Source organism: Hippoglossus stenolepis, chromosome 17 (genome assembly GCF_022539355.2).
Source record: "Hippoglossus stenolepis isolate QCI-W04-F060 chromosome 17, HSTE1.2, whole genome shotgun sequence".
Classification (NCBI taxonomy): Eukaryota; Metazoa; Chordata; class Actinopteri; order Pleuronectiformes; family Pleuronectidae; genus Hippoglossus; species Hippoglossus stenolepis.
In genome coordinates this window covers 13,100,738-13,113,681 of record NC_061499.1, presented here as the reverse complement: position 1 = coordinate 13,113,681, position 12,944 = coordinate 13,100,738, and the positions used below count along the sequence as shown (strand labels likewise).

The window sequence follows — 12,944 nt, the reverse complement described above, 5'->3', positions numbered from 1 at the left end:
TGGAGGATTAGGCCCCCGGTCTCACATATGCAAATGTATCAGTGGCGAACCTTCACCTCCAATCTGTGCAAGCAAGGAAGCAAAAAAAAACATTGGCTTCCTGTGGCGAGGAACTGTGTCCTTATTCTCTGCTCGGCTAACTCACCTCATTTGTGGGGGAAATTCTGGCACTCTGATATTCCTTCATATGTCGTACATGAAATAGGTCTCGAATTAAATTTATTATGGTCATATAAAGCTCTGAAAAAGATCCTTTATTTAACTCATTCAAACCTGCAGAAACGGGATAATTGATAATTGGTGACTGATAAGTAAATATCCTGTGAGTTGTGCCAGCAGGTTCGTATGTTTTCTTACCTGCCGCTCTGTGCCCAGCTCTGCTCTTTGTGCAGCTTTTGAAAAGCTGCTTTTCCCTAATGGCACCATTATGAAACACTTCATTCATTGCTTTCTTATGAAGATGTTATTAAATTGCCTTCAGTATTACTGGGGTCTTTATACTTAATTGGTGTTTCGGTGCTCAGAAAAGTGGGCGGAGGACAGTTTTTCTCTGCCCTGCAATTTTAACTGACCTGGTTGGCTGACAAATACACACACACACACACACACACACACACACACACACACACACACACACACACACACACACACACACACACACACACACACACACACACACACACATATTTATATATACACACACACATGTGTAGAAGCTCAGAATGCTGTGACGTGTGAAGTAACTTACTTATTATTTAAATTTTATAATAATATTTTAATAGATTTAAAATTTAATAAGACATGATGACTTTTAAACATGGATAGACCTCTTGTCTCTATGCACATATGTGTTTTATAACATGGCCCAGAACCAATAGCTTAACGCACAAGGTTCAACCACAAGATAATGGAACAGACTGAATACAGCCTGGTTACAATTGTAAATGTGTTTTATTATAAAGAGTGGTAGTGGAAAAGAGGAAAAACAAAGTCTGACACATCCTTTATAACCTCTTTCCAGTACTTACTGGAGGTCAGCCACAGATTACTCCACCAGGGCTCATGTGTGCAGAGTCCAGAGCTGGAACAAGCTGTGGAACAAAACACTGGGAGACATAGGAGGGAGGGACACAACCTTTCAAAACTCCAAATGCATTGGTTCATTCATTCCATATTGTTATATTATTTTAATTAATATAGTAAAGCTTACATTGACAGTCTATAGTGAAGGAGACCCCCCCCCATTCTCTCACCATCATAATTTTGCCCTGAGCACATAGAGGACATTGATTTGAATGCAGGAGATGGTGTCAGAGTCAAACTGTGCCTCAAGCAACGAGGGGCCTTTAGAATCCTCAGTCCCAGAGCTGGAAGACACCCAGGCCTGGACGAGGGACTTAACTTCAACCCCAATAGACATCATAATCATAAATATTACTGTCAGGTGGAGCATAGCTTGCAATAATTTTCACAGTTTTCATCACTGAATCAGATTTTGCTTGCTGCTATAATTCCTCCTGTACACATACTGCCCTCCTGTAACATTTTGTTGTATATTTCAAATGAAGCACGGCACATACAGAGCTTCAACAGCTAATGTAGCTCAGAAAAAGAAAGGGTTGTGCTACAGAGTTCTGAGTCTTCAGACCCAACCGTTTTTTCACAATGCTTCATCTGGAGCCACGGAAGGGCTTAACACACTCGTGTGTGTTTGTGTAAAATCATTGAAGAGATCCCTTAGCAATATTTCCTTCTCAAGTTATGTGGTTAAATCAACATCCATTGTTCCAAATTGAGAATCCATCTGAAGTTAATATGATTCAGCAGTTTGTATTATATGGTAAATGTTCGGAATTTATATCGCACTTCTCTATAGACTTGATTCACTAGTCTTAAACCACTCAAAGTGCTTTACAGTACAGTTTTTCCATTCACCCATTCACACACACAATGATCCAGTGCATCCACAGGTGTTCAGTGTTTTGCCCAAGGACACTTTGTCACGCAGAATGGAGGAGCAGCAGAATATACATATGTCCTGCTGAATCTCTGTGAGGCCTCAAATTCACTGAACAGAAACGTTTGAATATGTTTTTGCATAGAAAGAGAACCGTGGAATTTTCAACCACTTTCCATCTGTTCCACTTGAATAACGTTAGAAAGAAATAATTTCATGTCGACAGTGAACAAGAGGAACAGCAGCAGGCCTGTTGACTGTTGTTTTAACACATGGTCGTTTCATGTAGACACATAATAGACAGCTGTCTGCATGTGATATACCAAGATGTGTGGATTTAGGGGTTAGTGTGTAATGCTTCATTTGGTAAAACACCCCCTTGTTGTCTAATGTGAACCAACACTAAGTACATTGTGTGGAACTTATTGGTGTGTGTTCAAATATGGGTGTTAACCCATATTATATGTCTTTTATTTTTCTTGTGTGCCTGAATTGGGACTTTTATGCCACACATCCTCCATGTTGAGGCATTTTTTCCTCTTTAAAGTTACTGATACTTTGTGTTTCCGTCTGCAGGTGAGCTCCCTGGGGAAGGAAGTGGCCGACCTTGGACAAGTCATGAAGAGAATGGCTCATCTCATGGAGACCCTCATGTCATCAGTGCCACCACCTTCAGTCGCCTGCCTGTCGCACCGCTTGCCGACACAGTGCGCATACCTGCCCCATCCTCACCATCCTCACCCTTCACCCCCTCAGACTGCCTCCATGTGGACAGACACGCCCCTGTCCCTGCCTTCCTCTCCGCTCACAATGCCCCACCAACACAGTGTGATGTGCCACATGGACTCCCTCGTGCACAGACCCCAGGATCTCCAGCTGGAGTACTCGGCCATCCCCAGCTCAACTCCGCCTGCGACCCCCATCTCGTCAATCCTTCAGTTGCAGCCTCACATGCCTTCCTCCTCCCTCAGCTCGCCGGAGATTTCCCACCACAGAGATGGAGCTTGCGGCTCCATCAGGTCAAGGGTGCACAGGCCGCCTCTGCAGGACGGAGGAGATGAGGGCCCTCATCAGAGCGCTGGGTGTTCTCCTCAAACTGGACTAGAGGGGGGCTATCACAAGCCCACCAGGGGTTTGTAGCAGCCCTCGATGTTGGACTCTGCAGGAGACACTTTCTATGATAAGTTCCTGAACTGATCAACTGGGGTCCCCCTCACATCACTGCAGGACATTTGCAGGGATGCAACTCAGATTCCTTTTGTTTTAAAGGCACGTCTTTAAAAATCCAGTTGCATGAAAACAAGTACAGAAGGATTAGGTGTGTTAGCTTTACCTTTTATAGAAACGTTGTATTGTTAGACGGGATATAGGGGTGTTGGTTCTGCTGCGGAGCTGAGGGTATCTGGGTGCAGCTCACTTCCAACCCCCTGCCTCCCCCCCCCGCCACCTTGAGGCTCCTCAAGAGAGCAACATGCCATAATGGAGGACTGGGGGGCACGGTGGAGAGAGTTCTTTCTGTCCTCTCATTTCTTGCTCCTGGCTAGAGATGGTGTAAGGTCGAGTTGGTTGTCCAGGAGCAGGAGAAAGCATCCTGGATGATGGCGTTTGGAAACAAGGAGGGGAGGGGGCAGTTAACAGCCTCCCACCCCCAACCCCCTTATCCTTGCCATTTCATCTCCTTTTAACCCATCTCTCCTTGCTCACTCAACCTGATGCACTGGATCGCGTGGATCAATGCATGGCTGGTTGCGGCTGGTTGTACTGGCGGCGCAGGATGGTGTGAGGAGAGAGATGGGACGTATTGTGCTCTTTACCACTGGCCCTCAGGAAAGAGGGGTGGAGGGGGTGTGGGTGGGTGGAAGATGTGTGTTATGGAAGTGGTAGGGGGTGGGGGTGAGTGGGGGCATGTTACGCCTCGGGCAGCGAAGCCCCTGCTGTCGTCTGTCACACTGAGCACGGGGACTGCTTCTTTTTCCACCGTCTCTCTCCGTCCATACCTCTCTCTCTCTCTCTCTCTCTCTCTCTCTCTCTCTCTCTCTCTCTCTCTCTCTCTCTCTCCTCCCTCCCTCCCTCCCTCCTTCTCCCTCCTTCTCTCTGCATGCCTTTCCGAGCCTTTTGAAGTAGTGCCTGTAGACACACATTAACATGCTGCATGTCACCCCTGTGGAAATCCAGCTTGCCATTTATCTTACCTATTTAGAGGAAAACACAGTTCGCCCTTTTAGCGACTGAATCCTGCATTTACTGATGCATATTTATTGGACGCAGGCTACGTTTAAACAACTGGGTAATTTTAGGAGCAGCGTAGTCGCCCCATGTTGCGATGTGGCCTGGAGTAAACCACCAATAAGAAATTGGTTTCACAATTCACAACGCAGGCCCGTTTCCCCTGATCGTCACCCTGGGTTACCAGCTGCTGAGATCCATTTTCTCGGCTGTTCAGAGCAAAGGCAATATCCCCACATAAAAGCACAATAAGGAAATGAAGATGCTTTTATATTTCTATGAATGTATCAATAGTAAAGATGTATTTTTTTACCTCAACAAATGCAAGAGTGCGGGGGTGGCAGTAAATGATGCTGTTGTTCCTGAGGTCGTGGCCGTGGTGTTCACCGATGCAATCCTGAACCAGGACAAAGGTCACGACTCCCGGACCCACAGATCTACTGTTCTCTTTTGAATTCACGTAGGTTGGACTCTGCTCCTCTGCAAATGGAATGTACTGTAATCAAACTTCTCTTTCCCTCGACATTTTGATATTTATTAGATACAAAGACGACATGTTATGCTAATAAACAACAAATATGACTGTTACGTGCCGACCTGTTGTTTTTGTTCACAGACACATTCGTGCCGGAGGGGTTCAGGGTTCATGTCATCCAGACAACCTGTTTTTCCAACAATACAAAACAACTACAATACATTTATACTCAGGTATTGTATTTTGTTAGTCAGTGGATAATTTGACACGATAACACACTTTCCTTGCAATTTTGTCTCAAATTTCAAATTTCTTGATTCTGAAAACATTTTTTTTTGGTCAATTTAAATCTGAAGATCTATTTTCAATTATCTTAATTTCATGGATCTTGATTAAAGATATCAAGCACATTTAGGGGACTGATATCTATGAGTGTGTGAGATTTGGTGATTGAATCTGACGGGACTGTTGGCAGTGGTGTGCCATTCAAGTCAGCTTTGCAGGTGTTTGTTCATAAACAACAAAAATGGCAAATTTCATTTTTGACCCCGAAAATTTTCCCAGATCTCAAAAGTAAATTACAATTTAGCATTATAATCATAATGACTCATAACGAAGACAATGTTGTTTAATAATTATTAATTCATGTTTAGTTGTTCCACAGGCATGCACATTGGGTATCATTGTTGTCATGACAATGCATCAGGAGACAACCTCATATTCATGTGACTGATTTGAAACCGATACGTCGAGTGACTAAGTTGTTCCTGAACTCAAATATTCAAATATTCCCCCCTAACCCAACATTATTATTGTATATTCATGTCCTACCCCCCCCCAAAAAACTAAAAGCATACACGTTTAATATCTGCAGATCTCTGTCATGAGAGAGCGTGGCTTGTACACACTCTGTTTATAATAGCAGTGTGTATTTGTTGCGTGCACGCTCTCGTGTGGGTGTGTGTCTTTTGTTTGGCTGCTGCTATGCTTCATCTGAGGTGAAAGTGCGGCTGTCGTCATGTCCCATTGGTGACGTGGCCGGGGGATGAAAACTGAGTAAGCATGCGGAGGATCACACCGACGCATCTGTCATAGAGGTCCAGGCAGCTGCTCTCACCTCTGTGTGTGTGTGTGTGTGTGTGTGTGCGTTGTGTGGTGCGTGTGTGCGTGTGTGTGTGTGTGTGCGTGTGTGCGTGCGTGCGTGCGTGCGTGCGTGCGTGCGTGCGTGCGTGCACGGGTGTGAATGAGGGGAATACCGGATGTGTCTGAATAAGACACACAGGGTTCAGCAGGGACGAAGGGGAGGCAGTTGCAGAGTTTCTCTTAATCACGGTGTAGATGACAGTGCAGCTGTGTCGAGGTGTGTATGTTTTTGAATGCATGCATGTGTGTAAATGCTTCCACAGGAGGCAGTGGTGTGCATGAATTTAAAGAACACACTGTCAAAATATTCCCCCCTCGGACCATTTCTTGTGTGTTTTACTGAGAGGATACTTGCAGGTGGGCGGTGTGTGTGTGTGTGTGTGTGTGTGTGTGTCTGTGAGAGAGAATGATTTGTGTACTTAGCAGCACCTCCAGCACATCTGTGGAAATGCTGTTATTTAGCCCTGGGTCTTGAGGACCGCATCCATATTTAATGTTGTACAGACAATCCCAGCCTGGCTGTTTATGCATCTTTTTATCCACCTGCTAGCAAACTCATCTTTTATTCACTTTCCCACTTTATCAGTCATTAGCAAACTGAGGCCCATCTGCCTCCCTCCTTTTAACCCGTGCTTTCTTCTTTTCCACTTAGGATTTTTCGATTAAATTTTTGAGTCCGGCTCAGGGGAGAGGAGAAGAGAGACTCAAAGAGGGGGGAGAATCCCACAGAAATGCTAAAAGCAGCAGGGAAGTGGACCGATTTGATACCTGAGCATTCGTTTTCATGATTAACATACTTTTAACTCTGTGTTTTATATTCACTCTCTTGCTGTGGGTCTGCACATGTGCCTAATTCACTCCATCCACATGGTCTGATGATGGCCCTGACCCAAATACAGCAACTATTCAACCCCTGTTCTGCGCTCTTTTCATCCAAACACACACAAACACACTCGCTCTCCCATTCAAATGAGTACTTAAGACGTGTGAAAGGAGCCTCTCCACTTGTCCTTCACCCCAGAACTTCTCTCTCAGGTAAAGAAAATCTGCCCGTTCCTCTCTTTTCATCTCCTGCGGACATAATGGAGATATGGTGAAACCGGCCTGCTGTGGTGTGGTCCCTCCATTCAGCCCCTCTCTGAGCTCTGATAGGCTGGTCCCCCAGGAAAGAGGCCGAGCTGTGCGCTGAACCAGAGACACATTATGTTTGTGTTTGAATACATGTGTTGGTTAGTGTCTATGCCTACATTCATGTGTAAGAGTGCACATGTAAAATATGGAAGAGCCTCTCCACACATGGGGCTTTACATTCATCTGTTCCACTCTGGGGCTTGTTGTTGCACATCCAAACAGTTGTATTTGCATTGCAGGGAGAGAGGGGAAGCTTGCAGGACATGGTGTGTGTTTGATAAATGAGTGTGGGCCTCTCCCCTGGCTGCTGTGGTACAAGTGGTGGTGGTGGGAGAGGCAGCAGAACAATGCGCATGTCAAAAGTGGAGATTAATGGTGGCTTCTTCTCGTAGAGGTGCGGGTTGTACTCATCAAGCGAGGATTCTGCGGCGGCTGATGAGTTACTTCTTTTGTTGCTCACCTGTCGGAGAGCAGCGTGGAATTTTTTCTGAGCAGCACACAGGAGGGCCGCCGCCATGTAGAGCTCGTGAGTTGCCTCCCATTGTGTTGGTGTGAGGGAAGAAGGCCTTTCTCCGTCTGTGATCACCTGACAACATTAAAAAAAACCTCGTCACGCAGCTGGACACTATGTACTGCAAAGTTCTTCAGCTTTTTCTTTTCAAGCATCTCATCAAAGACCATCTCATAACCTGAAAAACGCTCAACTACCTGGTAAGACGGGCGGCGGGGCTCTGTCTCAGCGTGCGTTTCTTCCCTCTGTCTGTGAGCCCCAACTCGTTTTCTGAGCAATCGCTTGGCGCCAACTGAGATGAAAGCTTAACTCTCAAATGCGAGCCCCAGGTTACCAGCTCGCTTAAAGGCTGCGTGGTTTATACACCACACCTTTTAGACAGATTCATATATTTATGAATTAACATATGTCATGTGAACGTTTGTCCAGAGCGGTGAACAGAGAGAGAGAGAGACAGCATCATCTTAACTGTATTTACTCTCGCCCAGAGGCCCGGCCAATAGGGGCCCATTTTTATTAAAGGGTTATCTAATATTTTAATGAAACTTTTATTGGGATGAAGGTGTTGTGTTTTTACATCCTCTTTTTTGGCTCGACCCTCTTAGACACAATATTGGCCACATAAATCTTTCTGGTCCGTGTTAGTTCTGTATTTTTTGATTGTGCTGTGGATCCAGGTCATCCAGGAAGAATTTTTCACTTTCCCTAACATTGTGAGATGGGTTTTTTATTTACATTTTCATGGATCTTGATGAAATCAGGCACGTTTAGGTGACTGATATTTATGAGTGTGTGCAATTTGGTGCAGATCAAAATGACTGTTGGGCCTTGACGGAGGTACTTCACAGTGCCACTCTAGTTTTTACATTGAGCTTTTCAGGTCTGGATGACCATTAAAAGCTTTAATTTGGGGTTCAGTATCTTGCCCAAGGACACTTTGGCACTCAGAATGGGGGTGCTGATGTTCTGGTTAGTGGACGACCCGCTCGACCACTGGAGCCGTACAAATGAATCATACCACTTTTAGACCTGTTTGCCAGACTAAAATATTCAGGATTTCTCTCTGTGATACATATGGAAGGAAATCTTGTCCATAATTCATGTTTGTTGACTCAAATCCAAAGTCGCTAAAATGGATCGGAGTAAGCCATTGGAAATAAAGGCCAGTCTGTTCAAACAATTTAAGAAAAAGCTGAAATACTAATTAAAACAGCCTTTAGATTGCTGTATGTAATAGTATGTTTGTTTTACTGTTACAGTGAGTGGTTTCAAAGGTTTGTGGATGTCACCAGGTCACCACAACAAGTGCTGGCCTGATTTTATTAGCTGATGTAGAGGCCAAAGTTTAAAGTGCAGGTCACATGATGTGTAAACACTTAACCGGCAGCGGCTGTTGTCACGGCTTCATCATCAGTATTGTCCCACAGTTCAATGTTCAAGAGGCAACATCCAGAGGTCCAGCACTAGTGAAGAGTCATGGGCAGATTCAAATTATTCCCGTCTGTCTAATTCACTTTTTGAAAAATGTGACTTTATTAATTCAGTTTAGGGCAAACATTTAAAGCTAAGTCACATTTTCACCATTATAACCATTTATGTTGACCTCAGATCAACCATACGCGTAGATCCGCTTTCGAGAGCCAGTCCAAAAAGACAAGAGGAGGTGTAAGAAATACATTTCCTCAAGAGAACAATCCTTAATGTGTTTCTTTGACCCGAAAGAGCAGTTTTTAACTACCTCATATAATGTGTTACAGAATAAACGGAGTCGCTGAGACAGTGAGTCAGAATCTAAAGGGAGACAAAGTGTTTGTGTCACCGGGAACTTTCTAAATGAGACGTTCAAAAGCCGTTTTTGTGTCTTATCTTAATTGCTGCCGTGAGCCAAGTATTTGTTTTTTTTGTCACATTTGAACGTGTTTAATCTCTGCTAAGTGTCAGCGCCGGCTCCTGCGGCCTATCCACACAGACCTAATTGCACAACAAGCACATTACAAATCACTGGAAACAACCGTGTCTGTGCAAGACCCGAGGCTCTTTGAGGCACAGGCACAGTAGAAGTACAGCCACCTCTGTCCTGGGTGGAATAGCACCATGGATCTTCATCAAGGGGCGGCCGCTTCCTGCACCGCAGCAGCTCACATCCATCTGAGTCACCGGGGTTCTGGGGAAGATGTGTGTGTTTATTTGTGTACCTGCAGGAGGGGATGGCGGGGAAGAGGAGGGATGAAGAATAAGCATGAATATAGTGGTTTGCTCTTGAAAAATGACAGGTACTAACAAAAGTAAAAAAAAGATTGGAGCAGCATCTCATCTCAGAGCATTTCTTGAAATTTAAAACAAAATAGATATTTAAGGATGGATTCCTTAAAGATTCAAATGTCCTCTATATCTCTGAAGCTCCTGCCTGCCTGCTCTCCCATTCCCCCACATGTTCTTCTATTTTTGAATAAATTACAGAATCAGTTACTAAAACTGTGAGTCTTAAATACATGTCCGCCTTCAAAGAAATGTAATGGCTCCCACTGCATAAGGTATTTGTGTGATTACATTTTGTTATTATGTTTTCACCCCTGTCCATTTGTTTGTTGGTTTGTTTGTAGGATTGTGAACAACATTGTGCAAAAAGTAGTTGACAGATCACCATGAAACTCGGTGGAAGGACGCAGTATGAGTCGAGGGAAAAAACATAACATTTTGGTGAGGATCCGTGATCCAGGATCTTTCTTTATCACTTTCTTTAACATTGCGAGACAGGGCGATTTTCCAACATTTTCGTTGATTTCTTAGATAATAATTCATAGATCTTGATGAAGAAAATTTGTCATATTTAGGAAGTTTATGTCTATGAGTGTGTGCAACTTGGTGCAGCTTGATTGAATGTAGGAGGACTTTTGGGCCTTGGCGGCCACATGTGCCGAACTGAATGTCGTTCAATTATCACACATGTAGTATATTACTTGAACACACATGCTGAAAAATGCTATTGGCTTTCCATTGTGTTTGACATGACTAATTGTTGACTAGAGACTTCACAGGGACCTCAGTGATTGACATCCTCTCATACTCTATAAACCAGAGTCATATAACATGTGGTAGCATGATGTTGTTTTTAAACAGGGCTGACAGCAGGAGGTTACAGTCTCAGGTCCTTTCTCACACTCAGGTGCAGCAAGTTTCAACCTAGAGAAAGTGGTGATGAAGCCCATTAAGCATGAGTCAGGGCTGTCCCATTGAGTCAGCAGCACTGCCACACTGTCATAACTACCACAGTGTGAACTCATAATGCTGGGTTGAATGGAATAAGCCTAATAAATCTGAACATGAAGCTCTATTATGGGGTTCAGTTTGGTTATTAGTCTCATTGTGAGAAAGGGGAAAAAAGCAAATCTGAGTATCCACTGCTTCAGTGAGTTTCAACATGGTAAAGGGAAACTGGAGTCTGAGCTGTCATGGTGCTCTAGTGAAATATCTCAGATTGAAAATAATGCACTGGTCTGACACACGGATCTAATTGCTCCCACGATGGCCCACTTTACCTTTCTCCCAGTGCACCTCAGCCTGAAAGAGTTTCATTAACCACATCCAGCTACTTTAGCTTCATCAGGCAATTTTAAAGTTTTTACCACTTACCTATGTAGAGAGGAAATTTTAAAAACTTGGTCCTTTTATTTTTTTTAAGTCTGACCTTATTAAAAACTCATATATGTTCTGAAGTTGTAACCCTTTCCACAAGCTGCCACGGGGCTGGAGACCTGACAAGATGAAAATAAACATGGTAATTAACATAAAATATCATTCTTTCATCAAATAAGTAAATGTTTCCTGGTGTAGACGTTAGTACAGAGGGATTCACAAAGAAAGAAATGCAGTGACTTCATTCTGGTTTCATTTTTATAGAATGTGCTGCAGATATACATCAGGTCTCTTCTCGTGCTCTTTGGCAAAGTTTAATCTTGCAGTAGAGTGAGTAGAGGTTGACTTCATGCAATGTCCTTCACACTCATCAATCACTGACTCAATCAACACTGTGCCGAGTCACTAACAAGTCTATTTTTTAATATAGTCAAAGCAAGGCTTCTGTTATTAGCAGTATGGTTCATCCAGCAGCGGTTTATGTTCAGTAATCTACCAATGATCTTGTGTCCAAAACTGGAGAAGTAGCAGTATTTGTAGCTTCTTTAATAATCTAATAAATATCTTTATTTGTAAATCACAAGTTGTTGAAGTGGTCGCAGGTTTACTCACTTTTTCAATTCAAGTTGTACTTGAGGAGAAGAGACCATATTTAATTTCATATCTAACCTGTTTGCTTTTAATTATAGACAACATCAAATACCCTTCACTTTAAATTTAAAATAGCACAACTATTGCACGATGACACCGTTTTGACATATATTGCACGGGGGTGTGCTCAGTTTTGTTGTAGGCGCTGTATAAAAACTATTGTCAGCAGCAATCACACATACTGAGCATCTGAAAATCCTTTGTATTTTACCATATTCTACAGAAGTGTGAAACCCAAACGGCCTTTGACCCTGTGACCTCTTGTCCTCTGCTGAAGACCCACAGCAGAGAGATGTGTCCCGTCTTTACCAGCAGCTCAGTATCCGTTGGTTGTGTAACCGGGAGAAGAACATGCTAATCAACAACATGTTGTCTTTGACCTATGCCTCGGAGCTGCAGACGTATGACTGGGTTTTATTGAAAAGGTGCTGTGTACTTGACTGGGCTAAGTGCAGCATGGGTTAAGAAGAGCATTACTGTGTGACGGAGTATAGGCAGTTATTAGCGCTGGTTGCCTGGGGGCCATCAGTCGAGTTACTGAAGACAGGTTCAGGGCCTCTTCTGTCTGCTGTTCACCATCATAACCTTAAGATCAAATAACACTTTCACCTTTATTACGGGCTGTGGATTAGATAGATTAACATAAAAAACATGTTTTCTGGAAGTTTACGCTGCTACAGAGCGTAGCCACACCCCTGGGTCACATGTGCATCACTGCCACATAGTAGTGTGACTGTATAGTAGCTCTAACCACATAAAGAACACACTTCTTTATGGAAATCCTCACGAGAGCATCACAAGGGAAACGAAGTGATCCACTGGGGCTGTAGATTATGAAAGTAGGTGGCTCCCTCTGCTGGTGACAGCAGATTAGGTGTGAAAATGTCTGTGCATGTCATGGCCTCCACTTTGTGCAAAATGGCATTAACCCCCAAACTGTTTCCACAAAGTCAGAAACATGTTTTTGTCTAAAATGTCACTGTATGCTGCAACATTAACATTAAAATCCCCTTTATTTGGAACTAAACTAAATATCTGACATTGGAAATCAAAACTGCGTGCTTTAATTCTAGGTTTTTATTCTCATATCAACTAGTCTAACTATTTTTCATTGTTAAAGAAATTAGTCTTTTCTGAGAAGCTAGCTGAACCCACTGAAGTCGACAAGGCTAACTAAAACAACTTTGGCGGATAAGACATGTTTTTTTGGGGGG

At 43.5% G+C, this 12,944-nt stretch overlaps 1 protein-coding gene across 1 annotated transcript in view; it reads left to right on the top strand.

Moving 5' to 3' along the window:
• Positions 1-3,747, top strand: part of kcnh8 (potassium voltage-gated channel, subfamily H (eag-related), member 8) — a 48,075-nt gene extending 44,328 nt beyond the window's left edge. The window contains exon 16 of the mRNA XM_035183047.1: positions 2,534-3,747. Within this exon, the coding sequence (XP_035038938.1) occupies positions 2,534-3,097 (564 nt within the window). The 3' untranslated portion in view covers positions 3,098-3,747. The remainder of the gene's footprint in view (positions 1-2,533) is intronic.
• Positions 3,748-12,944: the final 9,197 nt, after the last annotated feature.